General features: G+C 40.3%; 1 protein-coding gene across 6 annotated transcripts in view; it reads right to left on the reverse strand.

Moving 5' to 3' along the window:
• Positions 1 to 22,909, reverse strand: part of ARHGAP28 (Rho GTPase activating protein 28) — a 77,222-nt gene that overhangs the window by 16,162 nt on the left and 38,151 nt on the right. For 4 of the 6 annotated variants that reach the window (XM_038163682.1, XM_038163647.1, XM_038163645.1 and 1 more), the window contains exons 2-8: positions 19,552 to 19,751; positions 14,807 to 15,024; positions 9,101 to 9,188; positions 7,042 to 7,199; positions 3,285 to 3,450; positions 3,083 to 3,174; positions 1,680 to 1,757 (exon numbers count right to left, since the gene is read on the reverse strand). In XM_038163682.1, the coding sequence (XP_038019610.1) occupies positions 1,680 to 1,757; positions 3,083 to 3,174; positions 3,285 to 3,450; positions 7,042 to 7,199; positions 9,101 to 9,188; positions 14,807 to 15,024; positions 19,552 to 19,751 (1,000 nt within the window). Of the gene's footprint in view, positions 1 to 1,679; positions 1,758 to 3,082; positions 3,175 to 3,284; positions 3,451 to 7,041; positions 7,200 to 9,100; positions 9,189 to 14,806; positions 15,025 to 19,551; positions 19,752 to 20,758; positions 20,871 to 22,909 lie in introns of all 6 variants that reach the window. The other 2 variants (XM_038163663.1, XM_038163673.1) reach the window with 1 other exon arrangement.

Consider the following 22,909-nt stretch of genomic DNA (forward strand, 5'->3'; position numbering starts at 1 on the left):
CACTCAGTTCCCTCCCTTCCCTGCCTTGTATCTATGTATCTATATATCTATGTATGCATCTAATACTTTTAAAATATGTGCTGCAATTTTTTTTAACATGACTGACTATCATACAGTTTTGGTTCACTGGAGCTTTTGTTACAGAGGAAAACTTGTATTCATTTCTTTTACTCTTTGTTTCATAGAAGAGCAACCTTTAATTATTTCCATATGCCTTTTCTTTTTCCAAAAAAGACTGAAATAAAGTTGGAATGCCCTCAGGTCCTAATGTCATAATAATGTATGAAGGATGAAATCTGGATCTGCTTTGAAAAAAATCTCTCTCTTGCTCGTTGGTTTGTTGGGCAGACTCAAATGAAACCAAAACTCAAATAATTTAAAAACTTTTATATGGGCAGTTTAACTTACCACCTAGTATAGAGGAGCTGCATATGAAGTCGAATCTCATAGCAGCTCCCAGGATACAGATTGTGAAAAAAGAAGTGAACAAGACACATTGCAGTGTATGCAAAGAATATGAAAATAATTGAATTAGAGCACAGCCCTGCTGTGTAATCTCCATGGAAAGACTGGAAAAATTTGAGATTGTGTGAAATAACATTCAATCATTTGTATGAAAAAATGAGGAAGCTGAAAAATACAGGGCAAGTTAGGAGCCCCCTTCTGCAAGATGTGGCACTTATCAAGACTTTAGGGACTTTTATCAATGCACGGAGTTGAAGGAGCTGGGATGCTGCTGCCTATCTTTAGTGTGTTTCATATAATGCTACTTTTTCTTATTCAGCCATTTTTTATGATCCTCAGCCCACCCAATTGTTTAGCAATCCCCATCATTTGTGTGGCTGCAACAATGTTGAGACTTCCTGCCTCAGAACACAAAACTAGCTTCCTTGAGGATGATAAAGTGGGAGTAGGATGCACTGTAAGGTGTTGCTTAAACCAGATTTTAAAAAAAGCCTAAGGGAAAAAAAAAAAAAAGGCAAAAATCTGGGAAAGAGATAGACCCTACTAAGCCCAGAAAAAAAAGCCCAACCAACCAAAAAACTGCCTTGTTTTTCTAATTTGCCTCCTCCAGCTCCTGGAATGAAGCTGGTCTGGAGAAACAATTGCAAATATTACTGGCCCACAGTTTCAGGGTATTGGGTGCCAATTATACTGTGTTCATAGCCCACAAATAGCCTGTGAAAATGCAGTACTTCAGGCTGCCAGCAGTGAACAGAGGCCAAATTTCTCTCACTTGGATCATGAAATTGCGAGATCACAGATGATAAATGAAAAATAAAATGACACAGGGGTTAAAATGACTTAGAATAAGATCTTTATCTGATGTTCACTCAGTTTAGGAACTCTGCATTTCTGAAATAAATTAAAACAGAGATAAGATCACAGCAATTTTGGATGACAGAGATAAACTGAAAGGATGTCTCAAAGTTTTGTGGAGAAAAATCACATTCAACATCATCTGTGCTTTATATAGAACGTTAACTAAATCAAAGTAATAGACCTAATGGTCTGTGATTTATTGGTTCCCAGGAACTAACCTGACCTTTCACTGGCAGGAGTAGGAATGCTGAGCTACACAGATCAGTATTTATGTGCAGTCTGAATTTGTGTGTATGCTGTATTATTTTACATAGAGTCTGTGGTCCAGAAGACGGAAAACTGGCTTGAGTGTATACCTTGACTCTGGAGGCAGATCCAGGAACCCGTAGAATTCCTTCAGTTTCCAAACCTGTTTCCTCAAGCTTGAGCAGCAGCTGAAAGAAGAGACAAAAAAATCCAGGAAAATACTCAGAAGTGTTCAAGAATACTCCCGACTTTCTTTTCAATCTAGGTATTCTTGAAACTAATCTGAAAAAGACAAATTTCTATGGAATCAGCTAATGAAATCCAGCCAGCTCATGTAAATAAATCTGCCTAATTTGTCTCCATAGTCCTGATTCTGAAGTAAGGAGTATGCAGAATATAGAAAACTGCTAATCCAATAGGCCCTTCTGTCCTTGACTTGAGAGTTGGCACTGTTATAGAACAATTAACACATAAATATATTAATGAAACAGCAGATATGCTTAAACACAATGGTGTTTTGAAGGAAAAATAACCTCTGAGAAATGTTTAAGGGTGCCCCAAGGGGCACAATGGAAAGGTCTATAGATAACATAGGTTTTTTGGAACTGAGAACTCTGATTAGGGAATGATCCCAGGATATTTTATTTTCAAATTTCTATGAATTGAGGACTAAACTTTCCACTCCAACTGGTTATTAAAAAAAAACAAACAACTTTGATTTTATATAATTTTGAACATTGAGAAAAAAAGAATTCGAGCATTTAATCATACAGCTCTGGATTTTCACCACCAGATCTGCTTCCTGCCCTAACCTTGATTCTTCTAATTTCCAATGTCATCTTGATAGGGCAGCAGTGGAGCTAATCACAAAGTCATGTAAATGCTCAAGTTGTGTCAGTCTTTCCCCTGACACTCCCCAACTTTTTTTGTCAGTATTTGTCAGTTGCCATTTTGAGTCTGTGTAAATATGTGCAAATGCACACGTACTTACGTCTGTGTACCTGCCTCCAAGACATCCACAGGATATCCCTGTGTGACCAAATGTCTCATTTAAACCACTGTCTTGTCATACAAACCACAATCAGAAGACATCACTTCCATTCCGGAAACAGTAGCCAAGTAATACCTATCGTTTGAATTAATGTGAAATTAAAACTCCTGAGACAACTCATCTCTGCCACTTCTGCACACACATAATTTTGCTTGGCTCTCTATTTTAATGAAAAAGGGAAACAGAAAGACATTTTTTTCCCAAAGTTTCCTGCATGGTATCACATAATTACAAAAATCAAAAAGGGTACCCACCACAGATAAAAAAATAACAAAAAAAGGAGCAGGTTTTCTCTCCTTGTCACAAAGTTTTCAAACCGCAATATTCAGTCAGACAGTCTCTAGACACCTGCCAGTCTCTAATCCCTGTCAGAAACTTCTCTGATCTGGTGACTCCTTTGAGTGGCACTGCAAATGGTGGAAAAGTAAATCCTAGTGACCAAGCAGGCCAAGTGATACTCACTTTTTGGAAGATAAGGGGCACTTTTATTCCAGGAACCTTCTTTTGGTCATTCTCCAGCAGTACCGTGAGAGGGACTCCGAAAAGACCATTCTCTTAAAAATAACATCAACAAACGTGAAAATGAGGAAACAGCCTTGCAAGCACCTTCTTTCAAAGCTGTAGGACATGAAGGGGGCTGCAAAGGGGATGCCACACACGGTACCTCGTCCCCGCACCCTCTCCACGCGGTTCCTCTTCAGCTCCACGCCCAGCGCGTCGTAGAAGGCCGTGAGCTCGATCAGGGAGAGGTAGCGGATCTTCTTCATGTCTTCAGGAGAGAGGTCCCCAACCTCCGTCAGTCCAAAACGGCTTTTCCGAACAATGAATTTCTACAGTAGAGATGGGTTGCATCTTTATTTGCACCAAAGGTACAGGAAGTGAATTTTGGCTTTAAAAGAGATGCGTGGATGTGACTGGAGGTCACGTTCAGGTAGATGGATAACAATGAAGAGATAAACTATAGCCCTGTAGATTGGCCTGGTACGGTGACATAGCTGGCATTCACCTGAACATAAAACTGAGCTTCTTGCTCGCCATGCACCCCTGCAGTTTGACTGGGAAGTGGTGCTGGAGCACCTCAGTGCCTGCACTTCAGCTGGGACAAATGAGTTATGTGCTTCTTTAAAAGTTTTGCCCAGTTTCTCCAGGATGCAGCATTTTGCTCTGCTCCTGCCTTCCCCAAAACATCTCTGAATGCTGTTGAAGTGGCTGACATAGTTAATCATGGATATGGTTCTGTATCAATTGTGTGTGCGTAATGAATCCATGCCTGCTTTGCATAAAGCTATTAACTTATGAGGTCTTACAGGGGAGTTCAAACTAAAGATCTAAGGAAAAGCCCAGAAGCAAAACTGCTTAGTTCAGAAGCCAACCTGCCAACTTAGGGGTATTTTTTATTACTCAAGAAAGCTTAGAAACAGGAGTCCCAGCAGCTAACAAGTAATTTATTCAAGTACACTTAAACTAAATGATACTGAGTAATTTGGGGGCATGTGAAGATGTCTACATATTTTAGAAACTGCAGTGTCATGGACCAGAGCCAGGAATGCTGTGTCATAACAGATGCATTTGTACAAATGTCAAAAAGAATAAACATCCATCAGTTTCTGACATAACTGTTAGACATAATAACAAAGTCATATTAAAAAACATGGTAAAAAACCATGCTTTTCAAAGAACTGTGGATCTTTGGTATTGTACTTTTTTTTTTAATTAAAACCAGGCATTGTTAATAAGAGGCATAAATAAATAGTATTACAAAATCATCTCCTTCCTTTAGGGAACTGAGTGGAAACCCAGCCTCTAGTAATGTTTTGCTTCTGGAGATTTCAGTTCAGTCCTTCATTTCTTTAAACAAATTTGGACTCAAAAGGTTTAACCCATCTTTAAATTAAGCCAGTCAAACTGATTAGAAGAATGGTAAACAAAAAAACCCCCAAACATGAACCTTAAACCAAACTGAAACAGAAATTAAACATACACCAGACTTCAAAAGGAAGAGAGTACAAAGGGCACCTAGATCATGTAGTTTAGGACTTCATAAACTACACTGCATATGGTCTTTCAATAGGGGTTAACAATAATTGGGGGAGAAAGAGTGTAGGGAATGGAATAACTTTTTTACTTGCTGCCTGGGGCATTTTTAGCCTAGAATATTCTCTCCTTAGAATGCAGGGATTCCACTGTTAGCCTTTTTCTGCGACTTAATGTAACAAAAGCTGCATGGGAGTTAGCCTTCTGAAGAAACATAAAGTACTAAAGAATATCTACACATTTTGATTTCAGTGATGCAAAAAGTACAAAAGCAGTCAAAACGCAATAAATCACCTTGAAAAAAGGAAAAAAAAACCAAAAAACCAGACTGTATACATATATTTTCTGGGGGGAAAGAGAAAAACTTCTAAGCACTGCAAAACTGATTAAAAAGGGTATTACAAAGATTTTCCGCAGTGGCTGTTTGACTCCTAGGGGTCACTATGATGTGATGCTGTGGTTAATACAAACTTTGGGGCTGGCTCTCTTTCTCTGTCATGTGTCACAATTTTCCAGTGTTTTTTCTTACAGTGGGTAATATGCAGGTTTGAAGGAGGCTGTGCTATGCTGAAATTAGATTACTAATGTTTTGGCTAAGGATCGTGTCTGATATTTTGCGCTGTTGTTTCTACGTGAACTGTGCAGTGTACTCAGACTTGTAGTTCTGTGGAATCTTCAACTAAGTCACATGGACCATGGTCCCACATTGGAGAAATCACATGTACTTTGGGGAAATCCCTATGCTCCTGGGGATGTTGAGTTGATTCTTGTACGACTCAGGGGACTCTGTTGAAGGGGACATGCTATTTTGTGATATATAATATCTGTGCAGCTCTGTACACACCATCAATGAAGCTGGCTACGTTGTCAGGCCCACCCTGGAGAAAGTGTGATGTTGCACAGCCTGCAGTGTAGCCCCAATTTCCCACTGTCTTGCTGAGTGTGGGTGACTGGCTGCTCAGGGTGACAGAGTGAGAGGTGATTTTTCTGTTGAGGCCCATGACAGTCTGAGTCATCATGGGAAAAAACCAAACACCACGAGCGGCAGCAGATGAAGCGAGGGAAAGGCCAACATCAACAGCTATGATTGCTCACTTTATTCAGAAACGCTCTGCAATGACCTGGCATGTTTCTTGTGTGGTCTTCTGAGCTCATAAAGTTATGTCGTGCATGCAGAGCAGTTCAACTCCAGCACAATACTGGTGTTTTCTAAGGCTTATCAATTATGAATCCACAGATCCATCATATTCAATATGGCATCTTCTCTTCCCTCTTTGTCATCAGTTTCCCTGCTCTGTCAACCGGGAATTGTCTGTGCTGTTGTAGAGAACAATTTGTGAGTGTGCATGTGTTGTAGTAAAGACCAAAACCACGGTGAGTGTAGAGATGCCCTTAGTCGACACAGGACACCAAGTTATCCCTACCAAAAAACCACCCCAAAACCATGAACAACCAAAGACAGAAAAAAACGCACAGGGATTTCACATAAATTATGTAATCTACTTGGTGTTTTATCATTCAACATAGAGGCTTACTTCTGCATCTCAGCTTCTTCCTTGGTGGAATCTGAGTTGGACAATGACTAATTCTCAGATAATTCAATGTCTGTTCGGATTGTAACAATTTCAGATCGGTTTGGGACCTCAGGACATCATAACATTCAGGAAATTTTTCCAAATACTTTAAAGTTACTTCATACATGTCACTGAAGAAGTGGTACTGGAAGCACTAAATTAATGCTCCAGTTTTCAGTGATAGAAGTTCTGAGGGCTGACGTGAGTAGAAAATTGACTTCCATGACTTCATGACATAATTCCAGATAATGACACAACTGCTCAGTGCATGTCTAGCTGGATGATATGACAAACTTTTCTTGAACAATTCATGTAGTATCTCCTATAGTGTGATTGCACTCAATACTGACTGGAAACAGGCAATACCTCTGCAGGAATAAGGTTTGCTTTCCTCCCTTCATTTGCCAAGCAATTTTAAATCCACATGTTAACCAAGGCAGATAATCTGTGGGGGGAAAAAGTAGGAAAGCAGACGGGTAACAAAAATGATTGTTAGTTTTAATGCCAATAAGCAGTTTTTATTTCTGTGTGAAAAAAATTGTGGATGATGCAGTATTTGTGGACTGAGTTATACGTACTCATCTGGGTACACATGTTCATGATGGGTACAACTAAAAGCCTGGCTTGGATATCCATATTAACTTTGGGAATCAGTCACAGGCAGTAGGCAGGCACACCAAGAAGCCTCTACAAGGCACACACTGCAAAGGCCAGACCATGTGTCTTAACAGACTCCATTGTGCTGGGGATATTAAACAGGAAATTGCTGTGTTAAAGAAAACAATCGAGGAAATATATGGAGAACAAACTTACTGGCAAAGCCGAGTCTTCCTTTTTGAACCTCTGGTTTTTTGGCCACTCTTGGGTTTTTGGAAGGACTGTAATGGATTCTGAGAAAGAGACATCATAGGAGAGCTCTTCTGTTATGGATAGGCTACCTTTATCTGTTCCACAGTCTAGACAGCTCTTAGCTGAAAATAAGGGAAATAATATATGAATTGCATTTAGTGCAGAGACATTAAAAATTTGAACCAAGAGGACAAAATTCTTGAGAAAGTAATAAAGGAAGTGCTTCAAAGAGGCATTTCAGTGCAAACCACAGCATGTTCCTGTTTTGTCTTGAGGAAATAACCCCTTAGAAATAAAATCCCTATTTTTGTTTTGGATTATTTAACTTGTTGCTTTCTGTGAGAAAGACAGTCAAGCTGGAACTTCCTGTTTATCAGGAATTACCAAGTTTTTTTACTCCATCCTTGTCTTCCCAGGCCAGCAAACTGTGGTGGCACTTGTCAAATGGACAATTAAAAAGAAAAGATCTTGACAGAAAAATGCTGTCGACACAGTTTCTCAGGTTACTGATGAGTTATTTACAATCACAAGACATTGGGCTTATATTTTATGTAGTCACATACACATACTTCTCATTGTTAATAGTTTAGGGGCATAACACCATAATGGGACAAAACATCCAATATTCCCGTTTGAAAAAAAAAACTTTATCTACTGGCATTTATAGTAGATATTGTGAAATTACTTAACGCTCTTTAAAATTTAGTTACCTCCTTAAATGACTGGATGTCAGAGGAAAATTTTTGAAATCAGTACAATCAAGTCCAGAAATATGCTATTGTCATGGAGGCCAAAGTGTGAAAACATAAATGAGTTACAGGGTTGCCAACTTTCTTGATGGATCTCTAGTATCTCAGGTAAATGTTTATTTTCCTGTAAGGTTCAGATCCTAAATTCATTTGGGATGGAATCATAAATTTAATTGAAAATGAAGTAAAATTTCAGCCCCCAGGATTACAGAGAAGAGCTTACTAACATGACACAAGTGTATTCAAAAGCCGTGGCAATCAGAAAGTGAATTAAAAAACATTACATGTCTTATAAACTTGTGCATGCCCCATGTTCTCTGAATCATTGCCTTTACAGTTACAGGGACTTTTTTGCAACACCACATATTTTACAAGTCTGATATGAAAAAAAGTTAAGTGTGTTATTAAGTGGCTTCTGGCTTCTGAACTGTGGCTTTAGTTGTTGTCTAATATCCAAGCCATTTAAGATGTTTTCCATCTCTCTTTCCACTCTTATACATGGGACCAGAGACTTCTCATGGTACCTCCAGGCATTTGGTTTCCCATCTGTTTCAGTAAAACTGCTTGCAGAGCAGAAGTATCAGCAGAGCAGCTTTTGCAAGGAAAATGTCTGTGCCACTGTATCCAGAGGTAAACATCCAAAGGATTAGTTTAGAAATTTGGGTATTAATACCCCTTTAGTTAAGCCCTGAACAATGGTGATGGGAAGAGCTTTCAAACTCAGAGATGGAAATTCACAAGGAAGGTTGCTGACAATTATCCAGACACTGAGGAAAGGAGAGCTATTACCTTCATTAGCACTGCCAATCACTGTCAGGGCAAAAAACTTAAAGGACAACACCATTCATAGATCAGAATAACAGGGCCTAGGAAAATTACAAATTTCTAATACTACAATTTCTGCAGTACTAGAGAAGAAATGTGGAGGAAATATACCTCTTTGCTTTGCAACAAGAAAATAAACTGATGACGTATTTTGGAAAAATTCTGCATGATATTGCTTGCAGATTATTTTTACATTCCCAGCCTTGCAATGATCAGCATTTTTTGAGAGGCTGATGCCTCAAGGGCAGCAGTCTGTGTCTGTACAACGTTGATCTTTAATGGGAAACTTTGGTTCCTGCATGACAATAAGCTGACAATGATTTTGAAAGAATATATGCAGCACTGCCCCAATGTGAAAGAGGGGACTAACCTCTGAACCAGAAAAGGGACTTTCTGTCTGTCATTTTACTAAGAGGAAGTGAACACTGGTTACATGTAGTTATACTCACAGCTAACTGATTTCCAAACTGGCTTCTGCCCAGGAAGCTGGATACCATTAGAAGATACTGGTGACACTGGAACTGTCTCAAATGTGGGCTGATAGGCAAGGAAAAATAATCAGACTGCAGTGAAGGCAAACGTCTACAGACAGAAACTGCTACAATTCAAGCAAAGGTGTATCATTCTCAGCCTACACTCTCTTGACAAGATTAAACAATCTGTTGTGATTCTTCAGAGTATATTTTTCAAAGCCAAGCCTGAGAATCAATCTTCCCCAGGCTGCACAGATTTGGACCATGTGGAGGTCAGTAATACTGCAGCTTGCTATACCTAATGAGTCCTGTCCTACAAAATGACTGAAATTAGCTAAGTAAATTGCTGTACAGAATTAGGCTAACTGAAAGGTCCTCCTCAAATTGTAATTCATCTTGGCTTTAATAATTTTGGCCACAAATCTTTTTGAACACTCTCTGGCACATGTTGAATACCTGCTATTCCCAAGGACCTGTCAGAAATCAGTCAGTCCGCTATCTCTTGTGATTTGGGCACCAGAAAGCTATTAAAGGATGGATGTCCTCCCACAGGTTACACACTAATACTTTTATCAGTGAATTGCAACAAACAACTTGAGGGAACAAAGAAACATTTTCTATATTCAAATTAACTTCTTTCCACTCCAGAAACCATTCTGCACTGCTGAGAAGCGGCTTGGCAGCCCAGAGGGTGACTTTAAAGCAGTGTCACCTCTTAGCAGTGAAGCTTTGGCCTTGTCCTCAGCAGTTTTGTGGCTCACAAAGACAAATCTGAGTGTTTGTGTTCCATGGGAAATAGTAGCTCAACTATTTGTTCTTGAGTAAAAAAATAAACCAAACAAAAACAAGATCAGGAATTATAAAACTGCTCTGAAGGTTGCGCTCACTGAAAGGAATGTTCCAAACCTGTCTTACATTTTTTCTGCTGTTATTTGCATCCTTGTGGGATGCAAATACATCCTCTGCCCTGAAGCCCTCAGCCTTTCTCAAACCTGCTGTCTCACACACTCTGAGCCTGATGGAACAGACCCAGTTTTCCATTTGAACCTGTAGATGTAGGCCCCCACGAGCCCTTAATACCAGCTCTTTTAATTGCTCTTTAAATTGCTAAGTCAGCTGTTTATCAACAAGTAGCAATGCCTCAGGGCAAAAATTCTGTTTTCCGCAGTTGTAGTCCTTGTGTGGGAGAAGTGTTCAGGCTGTCAAAAAATGTCAGATATTTAGATGACAGGCAGCTCTTCTAATTGGAAGCCTGAAATAACATTTCAGTTGTTTCATCCAATCTTATCCTCTGAGCTATTTGGGTAACAAAGTCAAATGTAACATGAATAAAATCTCTGCTGACAAAGTCCATTCAATGGCTTGTGAACTTGATAGGAAACAGTATCTCAGTCACATGGCCTTCCTTTGCCAGAAGACTGTAAGGTCCATAGATTTTTTTAAAAAGAGAACTGGATACTTTTATGATAGAATCCCACAAAATTTACACAAAAAGCTTCAGGACATAAAAAAGCACTATGAATTTCAGGTGGGAGTGTAGAAATGGATAGGATTGCTAAACTTGTCTCAGCAATTTGGGAAAATCAACCATAAAAGCAGATATGCTTCTGCTTAAGATCCAGATGGAGAAATTAATGGTAAATATTAGCAACTGTCTCATCTACTTTCAGTGCTCAAAATGTCTGACCCTGTGAACAATATTCAGAATAGATTTACAGTCAATCAAGTTTATTAAGAAAAAAACACTTCCAGCCTTGTTACATGGGTGAAATGAGTCGTGAAGCACCTGCAGTAACCTGGTTCTGATAAGCAGGGCAGAGCTGGCAGACACAGATATGGAAGATGAGTGGACTGCACACCTCTGCCTGGCACCCAGCAGGGCTGGCAGCAGGCAGCCCTAGCCTGGGGAACTGAATAATGACAACTGTGCACAATAACTGGAGTACCTGAAAATGCCATATTCTCAGTCCCATTTCCCAGCCTCCACAGTGAGAGACTATAATGAAACCAAATCTATGTCTCTTTTGTGAAAATGTCTTCCTTCTGTCCTGTCCTTACTTTTTTTTAAATGTTAGGGAGACTAGGAATAAAACCTTTTTAATGCATGAATTTAAAGATCCAGATTATTCTGTAGGGTAAGACCTTTGAAGACCTTTTCCCAATGACTATGAAAGACCAAGAGTCAAAATGTGTCCTTAAATAAATTGGGACAGCTTTATTCATTTGCCTGGGGCTTCAGCAAAGGTGAGGCTTCCCATATCCTGATTTCTGACTGAAAGTGATTCATTAGACACACTAAAAAATGAGCCCACTATTTACTGCTACAACATAGACAGGAATTTCCAATGGGAAGATGAAATCAGAAGAGCAAGGAAAGGATGGAGATGAGGTAGACAGACAGTTCTTTAGTAGCTACACTCATTGAAGAAGATGTAAAACCAAATCACTGGAGCACCAAAGATACCAAATTTTATTTTCAGCCCTGAAGTTAAAGGAAATAAAGGCAAAGGAGGATAACCTTATAGCTCTGGCCAGGATACCATTTGCCCATGTTTGAATATATTCATGTTTCCAAGCACTGCCACCACAAATACCTTTTCATGCAAATAGCTCTGGGTTAGTAAGTGATTCTTCTTTAACTAGGACACGATTTTTTCATGCATTGATGAATTAAAATGCTTGTAAAAAGTCTTCAGGAGTTTTAGTTAATTGCAACGTACAGGGTTGGGTTGTTAATGAGCACAGTGCTTCATCTCCTCTCTCCAATAACAGAATCAATGTATATGTGTCCCCCACTTGTATTCTGCCGTTGATTTGCCTAAGCTCTGAGCACTAGCAGAGCCGATAGCTTCTGATGGAAGCAGCAGGGTACCAGCAGTAAGGAAAATCAGGCCACTGTGATTAATAAACCACCCAATTTAAAACTCAGTAGTGTGGCTGTCAGTCAAGTCTGCTGGCTGTGGACCTGTGTGAAGCAGAGCAAAAGCACCTCAGCTGGGACAGGCTGCTCTACTTGCTAAGGTGTGGCTTTTGTAACCACAGGGGTAGCATTTTTTGTCCCACAGGGGTGCCACATTCTGCCCCAAGGGATCATGGCTGCTTTCCAGGACAGGCAACAGAAAAAAACAAAAACAAAAACAAACACAAACACAAACAAACAAAACTCAAAAAACAAACAAAAAACCAAACAAAAAACCCCCAAAGCTACCAAAACAAGAAAAGGAATAGCTTCACTTCCTTTTAATTCAGTCCATTTTGTCTGTTGAGGGGACACTCCTGCCGTGAGGGCATGTACCTCAAGGCAGGATGGCTGGAAAAGCACCTTTTGTTCAGTGTTGACCCATGCAGAGCCTGGCCACTAGGCAGTAGTAGCAAAACATCTAGCAGGCAGGGTTTTTTTCAGAACAGAGAGGAAAACACTAGGGCTAATCTATCTTTCTCTTCCCCCACTCCAGATGACAACTAATTTATGCCTCTTTAGTGGTCCCCTAAATCTCATCTCAGGTGACCCTAGTGAGCTAATCACCTTTTCTCTCATCATTAGCCAAGGAAGAGAGTAATCCATCCTGTGACCAATCCCTCTGGGCTCTTGTGATTCTTAGGTTGTTGGGAAGAGGTGTAAATCCATTCTCCTAATGGGGAGGATTATAGAGTTAAGTGAAACAATTAGATCTGATTTGCTATTTGCAGCATGTTCTGTTTACTTCTGCCCTTCCCAACTATACGGCAGGATGGGAAAGCAAAACTGTGTGTCATTTCAAGCAGTCTCCTCACCAGCCTCTCCTCCCCAGCCGTGCTGAAAAGATTTGCTTGTCCCCATCTCCAGCCACTCTTTTCTTTTGGCTGAGCTGTTTTTAATGTGCTTCTCTTCCCTAAACTGATTAATCACAAAGATTCTCTGGCAGCTGTAGGGCCGTGCCCAAAGAGGCAGCAAAGCTCCAGGGACTGCTGATACACCCTTAAAAAGACTACTTGGGAAACCCTCGGGTCAGGGACACAAGCCCTCCTGAAGTGTGTTTATCCCTGAAGGGCTGACAATTAGGACAAAGTTTCTAAATCCCATAACAAGCAGCAGAGATAGGACCACGGGTGAATAGGAAAATTAGAGAGTTGGGGCCTTGCAGGCTTTCAGAATTACAATGTTTCACAGGCTGTGGGAGGGAGGTGATGGTGCGCTCTGCAGTTGTGTTTGGGCATCTGGGTTTAACATCTAGGTCAGCACCTGCAGAACTGCATATTTTTGTGGGAAGAAGAATTAGAAGACTTAATTACTGAGTTGATCTTATCTTTTAGACTTTCACAATGCAGAACTAATAAGCAAACTGAATTTTGGAGGAGGTAAAACACCGATTTGAAGGGCAGCTGCTCTGAGCATCCAAATTCCTTTTGCAAGTGAGGAACTTTATCAAGTAAGAAGGGGAAAATAAGCAGGTCAAAAACAAATCAGCATCGTGCCCATCTGAGAGGGAAACATACAACGCTTATTTGGCTGACTGAAATTTGTTAGAGAACTCAAGCTCTTGTAAAAATATTTAAGCACCTTATGGTTTACAGATACTTGAATCAGGAGAAGTGAGCTAATCTAACTAGAAGTACCACCAGCTTTTTAATGTTCATGCAAACATGTCTGATATCATGAAAGAAAGTCTGGCCACAGGAAACTATTGGATGCTTCTGGATGTATTTGTGGGATATGTGCAAGAGATTCAAAAGAATCAGATAGTGAATTTGGAAACAAAAAGTTTAAATATCTGGACATTATATCTTTGTAGTTTTAATATAACTATGTAGCAACAATATTTGTTTCCATTTTTTTTTAATAATCCAGGATATCAAGACTTGAGGAGATGGTAGAACAAACAGGAAAGGACAAAGCAATGCCATGATGAAAAATAGTTTTTGGGAGTTTTATAATGGCAACAATTTTAATATTAATTTCAAAGGTGAGCCTGTGATCTTATTGGAAACTCCCATTTAAGATATCATGAGTGATAAACATAAAATCCACATGCTTTGAGCAGTGGACTAAACTCACACAGCTGACTGCATTCACCAGAATCAAAACATGTACTGACAGGAACTGGTGCCTTCAGAGCTATCTTCAGGGAAACGTGGATGAAACCTCCAGAGGTACTGCTGATTTCTGAAGCCATGAAGCAAATGAACAGTTAACAGGTTTTTGTTTGCTACGGAAGTGAAATGTAACTGCCAGTGTACAAGTTACAATCGTGCTGGCAGGTGTTTAATTGCTTATGCATATTTGAACCCCAGTTGCTTCATTAGACAAGTTTTACTTCACCACTGAGACTGCTGAGTAAATAGCAAGTGTCCCCAGAAGCCAGCAAAAATTTGAATAGCTGCCAAGAGTAACTCACCAATTTCCAAAAAATAAAGGAGTAAATGTTAGTCTTGACACAAGGTGGCAGGAGGAAGGCTGGCAACAGATACAACTTTATATTACAGGTTAGTTACAAACAAAACTGTGTACCACTGTATTTGGTTTCTTCCTTTCCTCTCAAATGTACTGTATACAGCATTAAAAGTCTGGTCTTATATTTAAAAACTGCTAATGACTGTCTGTGCATTGTCAGCAGGAAAGGGTTCCTGTCTGGCAGAAACTTTGGTCAGCTACTTGCAAACAGCCTAAAAGTTAAGATCAAAGGCACGCATGGGGACACTTACAGAAGAGTCACTGGTGCCAAAGATATCTCGCACATCCCGGACCGTGTGCTTGTTCTTCTTCCTCAGGGTCTGAGTGTAGGTGTTGTACCTCTTCTGTACAGCAGCAGCTTGAGTTCTAGTCAGAGTGGACAGCAGGGCTTGGCCATCCTCCTCTTCAGCTCCTGAGATCAATGTGGATAAACCCACATCTTGCAGCCATTCCGCCTCCAGCTCCCCTTCTGTGGAGGAAGACAGCATGTTAATAAGCCTGGCAAGGAAGGGAGAGGAGGCTGAAGGAAAAGAGTTGGCATGATGGACTGCTACCACAGCCTTTACCTTGAGAATACTCTAATTCCAACATTTCTCAGGCCACAAGTGCAAGTTAAGTTAGGTTTGAAAACATACTGTCTTTGACAAACTTTTGGTTTGTCAGTGTCTGCACAAGAGAGGCTTACGAGGAGAACAGAAGAGGCATTTCATCAGCATACGCATGTGAAGAAGGCAGTAGAGTAACCAGCCTGACAAAGCAAGGTCCCTAAAAATTAACCCCTAGTTCATAAGCATAAATCCCCTCAGTTCCCATTTATGCCACACTCTCAATTTGCAGCATGGTATACTGGAGAAAGCCATTTGGCTGACGGAAAAAAAACTGGTATTCCAATTCAAATAAAAAGAATACTGGAGGCATGTATACAATAGAATAATGCATTTGCACTCTGTTGATGCAATTCCAGATTGCAGAGGGTTGGCTGGTAGCCAGTGAAGAAGCCACGCTGAGAGAAGGGTTATGCCCACCTAGTCCAATTGGTTGTTTTGAACAAGATTATTAAGAACCAGAGCTTCTCACTAAAGAACAAGGGTCAGGAAGGGGTAGGTGTCTAAGAGGTCATGTAAGGGGGGAAGATGTAGAAAAAGCCATCCTGGCATGCTAGGTGTCATCCTAACTTCTAATTATTAAAGACTCATTAGCACTGTACACCCTAGTGTTTTTTGGGATCTCAATTATAATATCTTTAATCTGTTCAATACCTGCTTCCCAACTGGTTCAATACTGCAACTGGTTCCATAGTGAGGGTATGCATTGTGGGAAGAATTGCATTCTATCCTGGCTCTGCTGGACACGGCAGATGCTTCTTTCACAGAGCCACACCTGCAAGTCCTCTCACTACCAAAACCTGTCCATGTGAAGACAATATAGGTTTTCAGCTTGCTACCTGTTATCTGAAATGAATGTGCCTTGTCATTATCTGGCTGTGAAAAGGTTCCAATCTAATTTCTCAGAATCATTCAGTAATTTTAAACTTTGCTGTCACTGCTTTTTGATTCGAGTTCTTTTTAAAATAAACAGGCATAGTCTTTTAAAGTCTCTTTTCATGTAGGAGATTTTGAGGTCCTTCATTCCAGTTTTGTGAGCAATCCTAGCTCAGCAGTAAGCTGCTTGACACAAGACAGTAATTTCATTCCAGCCCTGGCTGAAGAAGAGGTACTACAAATAAACATGTCAAACAGGAAATGGATTAATTTGCAGCGTGTTCTATAAAACAACTCGTCAATGCACTTATTGTTCTTGTCCCAGCACCAGTCTTAATGGCAGGTTGGTATTTCCACTCTCCCTTTATTGCCTCTTCTTGACATCAGAATGCAGGCTGATTGATGGACACCAGTTTGCTGCACTTTGGCAGTTACATACACAAAAGAGAAAATTACAGGACTGGGCTGTAGGGACAAGCAAAAGCATCTTATGCATGTGCCATCACTGACTTCATTGTTAACTGCCCTGCCTCTTTACAATGCATTACAAAAATAGCTGCTTCTAAACCCCCAGCTCTGTGCTAGTGTGCTAGCCAGGGGTGTGACCAGCCCTGTATCCCATGAAATAGCTTGTCTCTGCTCTTATCCTTTCTGTATCCACAGACAGGATGAAGACTGTTCCTTTTCCTTCTCTTTAAGCTTTGAACCAGTGATTCTTCTGCCATTTTCACTCTTCTTTCTAAGAAGATCTCTTCTCTTTCTCGTGCTGTCCATGTTTCAGCTTTTAAATTACGTTAATTTTGGCTTTTGTCCTGACATACTCTTTCCAAGAATTGAGCTTGTAATCAAACTTCATATGAAAAATAGCAGGGCAGACATTAAATTATGCCTGCTTACTAGTCACCCTGCGGCTTGTTTTCTCTGGCTTTTCCCTTTTCCTGTTCCAACCATACACAAACAATAGACTAATACATAACAACAGCAATCAGAGGAGTACAAGTATTAAAGAGAAGAAATCGATCCATTAAAAAATGCTCAAAATTTTATGACACATTGGTATTAAGATTAATCCCACCCACCCCCCATGTTGTTTAAGAAAGCATTATTTTTATAGTGTTAGCTACTTATAGAGCATGGTCTTGATACTGTGTTTGATTCTGCTCCACCATAAGACAGATAATTGAGAGAGTAATTCTTTTTCTCACAGAGTTTGCTAGGAAAGAGGCGTGTCCTGCTTTGAACCTCAGATATGACCTGTAACAGCCCAGAGATATAACTTACTAACTCACAGCATTCAAGCCTTGTAACAAAAGTTGTAAAGCAATTCTGCACAGCATGGACATCTTAAATACACCACAACTTTCTCCTCCCCTACATTTTCATCCCTTGTGTCACTTGTCATGATCTTCTGTTCTTTTTTGACTGTATTTGCTAACATCAACAGAATAAATATGCTGTTGTCTGCCCTTTGCACATGATGTCTGGCAAATCACACTGAGGTTTTGACAGTCATGCCTGCCTGGCTTCCATCACCCTTTGGCCTCTTTCTTAAGGATTTCATCTCCTCCTCTCAAAGACATCTGAAAAGGGTAATGGATATTTGCTTTTATTTTGCCCTGAGGGTTTCCACATTGATTTTTAGTGTTGTGATCACTGGCAAGGAGTATTATCCTATTAGGACCTTAACAGAACTCACTATTATTTCCAAGATTTATAATCCCAGACTGAATATATTCCTGATGTTAATGACTAGGACAAGCACTGCCTGATTGTGTGTGCGTGCATGCAATACATATAAATGCGTTTGAGACAACACACAATACAATATGAAGGTAAATAAAGTGTGGAGATGTATTGCATTTTGACTTGCAGCCTCATTTTTAATTCAGGGCAGAGGGGAAAAAATCAATGTGATGTAATGAGGTGTACTCAGACAAAGGGTAACATGGGACTGCAGCAGAGTTTGGGCAGTTGAGAAGATCTACTCCAGCACTGATGAAACTGATGGAAAAGTTTCTGGAAAGTAAGCTCCTGTATTGCCTTGTCCTACTAAGTTATCCAACTTGGCAGCTCACAGATTTGGGTCATTCCCCTGACTGTGCAGACAAGTCAGGGACACCTGTTAGGTCGTGCTGACAATTGCATGGAGGAGGCACCAAGAGGCTCACAATCTCCTTATGCAGTTTCCAAGCTAAAGAGTATGACCAGACAGGAGTTTTCCCAGTAAGAAACAGAGGAGTGCAGAACAGTGGATTTAGGCTGACTGACTATAACCCTCACAGCAGACCAAGATTTCTGGTGATCTTCTTCCTTTGCTTCCAGGAGAGCCAGATAGAAACTAGTGAATGGGAGGAGTTTCCCATGGAAACTGCACTTGGTTGGAGCTAGATACCTCTGCATGGGTTACTTACAATGACTGGTTGCATATGTGATTGCTTAATAAAGTAGTACTTTCCACCATTCTTCCTGGTAGCAGAATTAATGACATCCCATTGCACGTCAAGGTACGAAAAATACATCATCACTCGTGTTAATAATTGTATGGAAAGAACATGCCATCGTTTCAAAATCTATCCCTACATCAGTAGTTACCAGACCAGGGGCCAGGAGCCACAGAGGGCAGCAGCAGTTATCAGCAGGTCATGACCTCAGAAGAAATTTGGTTTCATCGTATAGTAACACCTGGTATTTTGTGTTACACAATATAATGCATTTGTGATTGGGGGGAGGGTGTGTGTCCTAACTGGAAAAAAAATGAGAACCACTGTTCTAGATGTTATCAAATCATCTAACACAAAGCTGCATTGCAACAAGCTAGCACATATTGCATGTTTTTTTCCAAATTCAGTGCCTAACAAGAGGAGAAAACATTAAGGTAACAGAATGAGGCAGTAATACCTTCAGGATATGCTGTATAAGTGATGAATGAATTTGGTCACGTGGGGAGCCTGAATGATGTAGGCATCCCTACATTCAGACTTATCTCTAAACTCTCCTTGAATGATATCTTAATTGGGCAATCTCAGAGAAACAGGCAGATACCAAATTCCTGATAGCAGAATACTACATCTAACAAAAAACTGCTTCAAGAAAGACTTTAATAATTTCTGAATCATATCCTATCAAAAACCAGAAAGCTTAAAATTACAGCATACTAAATTAACATTTTGCTACTTTAAATGTTTTGGTTTAATCTATTTAATGCTGTAAATTCAATTTCATTGAGTGTCTTTATTTTCTGAATTACACCGTATCTGTCCTCCCAAAGCACAAATAAAATGAATGCAACAAAGCTTACTTCAGAAGTTAATTACTGGCTCCAATGCATAAACCAGACAATTACTGTTTCTTGCCAGTGGTTAACTGTGATGTTCATAAGAGGAGCTACAATGATTATAGACCCAGACTAGTACTTCTGCTCAGACTGAGTGACGCAAGGAAGGAGATCAGGGCATGACTCCCTAGAAAGGAGGCAAAGCCAGGGAATGAGGAATAAGTGGTGTTCATGTGCTCACCATCAGCAGGTTTGAACTCCAAGAGCATTGCTTCTTCAGATCCATCTTCTCTGCTCTCCTTGATGCTCTCTACTTCACACCAGAAGTCCTCCATGGAAGTGCTGTCCATGGAGGCTTGAGAATTGGAGCGACTGAAGGCAGGAGGTACTGACTCGTTGGAAAGCATCCTGTTAATTCTTCGACAACGAGAGAGAGACTTTCTGAAAAGAGAAAGCCATACAAACAAAATCATCTTTCTATCATGCTAACTTGTGCCATGCAAATGGAGCAGGCAACCAGTGCTTGACCTGTGACTGTAGCAGGAAGTAGGGAACAAGATTTCAGAGGCCAAGTACACAGTTCTCATAATTGTCATGATCTCTGTTGCTCACAACAATTATGGCTGGACATGTACTTTGCATCTGATAATTTATCTCTTTAATGTCCTTCAGTATTTCCCAATCTAGAGGGAAGTCAGGAAACACAATTTCTATTTCTAATACTGGTATCCATCTAAAGAGACACTGGAAAACTATTTTCAATTCTTTTTGCCTCAGTTTCTCCTTCTATGCCTTCCGGTTTTGCTTACTGGTTGAAATGCCTTAGTAAAAACTTCTCTGGGGAAAAATGATGAGAATTGGGAACACTGAAATATTTTACAAACTCATTTTCACTCCAAAAAAGAAAAAAAAAAACTTGAAAGATTTTAATTTGGAAAATAATTATTTTTATTTGAAAACCCTTTAAAAAAAGATTTGGGGTTTTTTCTTAAGTTAAAATAATTTCAAATAAAATTTGACTTTGAATTAAAGTAGTATATTCTAGGTCAAACAGAGGTTTTGATCACAGGTTCAAAAAATTATGACTGACCAAAAATCAAGTTTTAAGTTACGATTCAATACAGAGATTGAATTAAAACAAAGTCTGCTCCTTGCTCTTTTGTTCTTGTCTTTTCCCCCACTGTAAGTACTTGCAGCTGAAGAGAGTTATACAAATTCATTCAAAATCTCATATAACACCCACCATGAAAATTATCTGACTTTGTTCTTTTGCATTATTATGGCTGCAATACTGTAAACAGCTTTTGTATATGTAATTGCAGTAGATAGAGTAATAAGTAGTATTAACCACAACAATATTTGTACAAAGGAGTTAGGAGGTAACACAATTTTGGCAGAGATCTAGACCATAGGAATTAATGGAAAATTCTGACATGAGGTCTTCTGACCTTCACTTATCTGAATTAATTCAAATGCAGTTTCCCTTTCTCTTCCTCTTCTGTATGGCATAATCCTGCCAAAACGCCTTTGTTTAAAACCACAGGCATGACTTTTACTCCACTAGAAAAAAAAAAGATATTTCCTTTTCAGTGTTTCCCTCCTTATCAAAGTTTCCCTAATGGATGTATAAACAATGTATTATTTCATAAAGCTGACTGAGCATGCTTCTCTCTCATTGCGCTGCTGCCTCTGCTTCAACCTTCCCTGCCAGTGAAGGGCTGGATGCTTCCCTGGGGCTTGCAGGGCCTCCCCACTTTATCTGGGCAGGTCCTTCTGGGCTAGATCTGGGCCCCAGGCTGGGGAGCTGTGGTGTGAACAACAGAGCACAACAAATCCAGCTTTGGACATGATCAGGCTTTATAAAAGGCAAAGCTCAGGCCTTCGCCTCTTTTTGAACACTCATAGGTGTAATATGGATGATTCATCTGCCAAATCAGCCCCTGCACTCCTGGAAGCAAAGCTGGGAAGCAAAGCTTTCTGCAGCAGCTTTCTGCAACATTGCAGAAGAGAGAACATGCTATATGGTGGTGGAGACACGTTCTCCGGGAAGAGAAGAGCTGTTTTCAGTGTTTCTCTCTGTTTCTCCCCTCATAAACAGTTTGTTTGCTTTAAAACACAGTGCTGAAACTGTTATTGTTTTAATTAGAGCAAGCCACAGTCACCAAATGCGAGAGGAATTTGTGACACAAGTGTGGTTAAAATGCTTTCGTTGTAGCTCTCCCTCTGGGGACATGTGAGTTTCAGTTGGCTTTTGTTCCCAAAGTCTCAAACGGCTGGGTACCCGATAAATTATAATCACTGGAATTATGCATCTGGACATGTTGGCCTCTGGGATTTTTGTATGGATTTCCCTTTCTCTTGGGGATTCACCTATGTCTCATCCTCACATTAGCAAGTAAGAAAAATGCAAGGATCACTGGACTTAAATATGATGAGTTAATACTGTACCGAGCATCCCTGCCTGAGCAGAGGTTTTAACCAGCAGATGCAGAACTCCTGAGAAGCAGCAAGAAAACCCCACCTCTTCAGCTGGGAGCTAGGTGGGATTGGGCAAACAGCACCCACCAACCCATTACCTGTTACTGTGAAAACCTGAGCTCTTTTGTTTAAAAGGTGACAGTGAACACAAATAAGGAAAAAGGCAAAACTGCCTGGAACACCAGTGGTGTTTGGGGCCTCCATTCCCTGGACACTGTGCAAGCAGAGGAGACGCCGAGGGCTGTCTGTCCTCCTGCCACAGTCTGTCCCTCACCAGCCTCCTCTTCAGCTTGGGGCCTGAGACCCCTACACTGCTGCTCACTGAGAAATTCATGTCCCTGCTTAATATAAACCTTTGTGAAAAGTAGGTCCCTACACATGCTATATAGCACAGCCCAGGGCTCCCAAGCCAACAACTGCAGGAGGGAATGCTCTCACCATTCTGGAATCAAACACGGGCTGGGACGAGAAGAGGGCATCCCTGATAGCATCACTGGCAGCCACCATTTAGTCATGGTCAGGGAATTTAAACATTTCCTGCCCTTCCAGTGCGAATCTTGACCACGACCTTTGTGCTCTTCAGGCGCCACACCACACTGATCCTTGGGCTTTGACTCCATCAGCACTTCAGCTGGCTCGGACCAAGGCTTTTTATTTCACCATATTAGGAAGAAAGAGGCTTAGTGGGTTGCTGCTTTTCTCTCCACAGCGAGTGTGCTTATTTTGTAATATTACCATACCAGAAAGCTAACTGCTTAAATAGACCATGTAAAAGAGCAACAACTGCTATGGCAACCAGCATTGCCAAATATGTCTAAGGTTCCGGTGTAATTAATGTGCATTTGCAACAATATTACAAGTATGGAGCTTATTTGGAAAATCAGCTGAACAAAGTTCCTGAGAACTTCATATTTGAGGCTTGTTATCTCAACCCAGATTAAATCAAGCTGTGTAAAATTCCAGTAACAAGAAAGGTTAGGTAGAGGTGCTTTATCCTTATTGGTAAACATCTGAAGCCTGCTTCCAGGTGGTCTGCTACAAACCTTCTCCAATTATTCTGAGTGTGCCTAATTAAAGCTCATGTGTTTGAAAGACTTCCAGCTGCTGTTTTGACCCATATA

The sequence above is a fragment of the Motacilla alba genome, chromosome 2, assembly GCF_015832195.1.
Source record: "Motacilla alba alba isolate MOTALB_02 chromosome 2, Motacilla_alba_V1.0_pri, whole genome shotgun sequence".
NCBI lineage: Eukaryota > Metazoa > Chordata > Aves > Passeriformes > Motacillidae > Motacilla > Motacilla alba.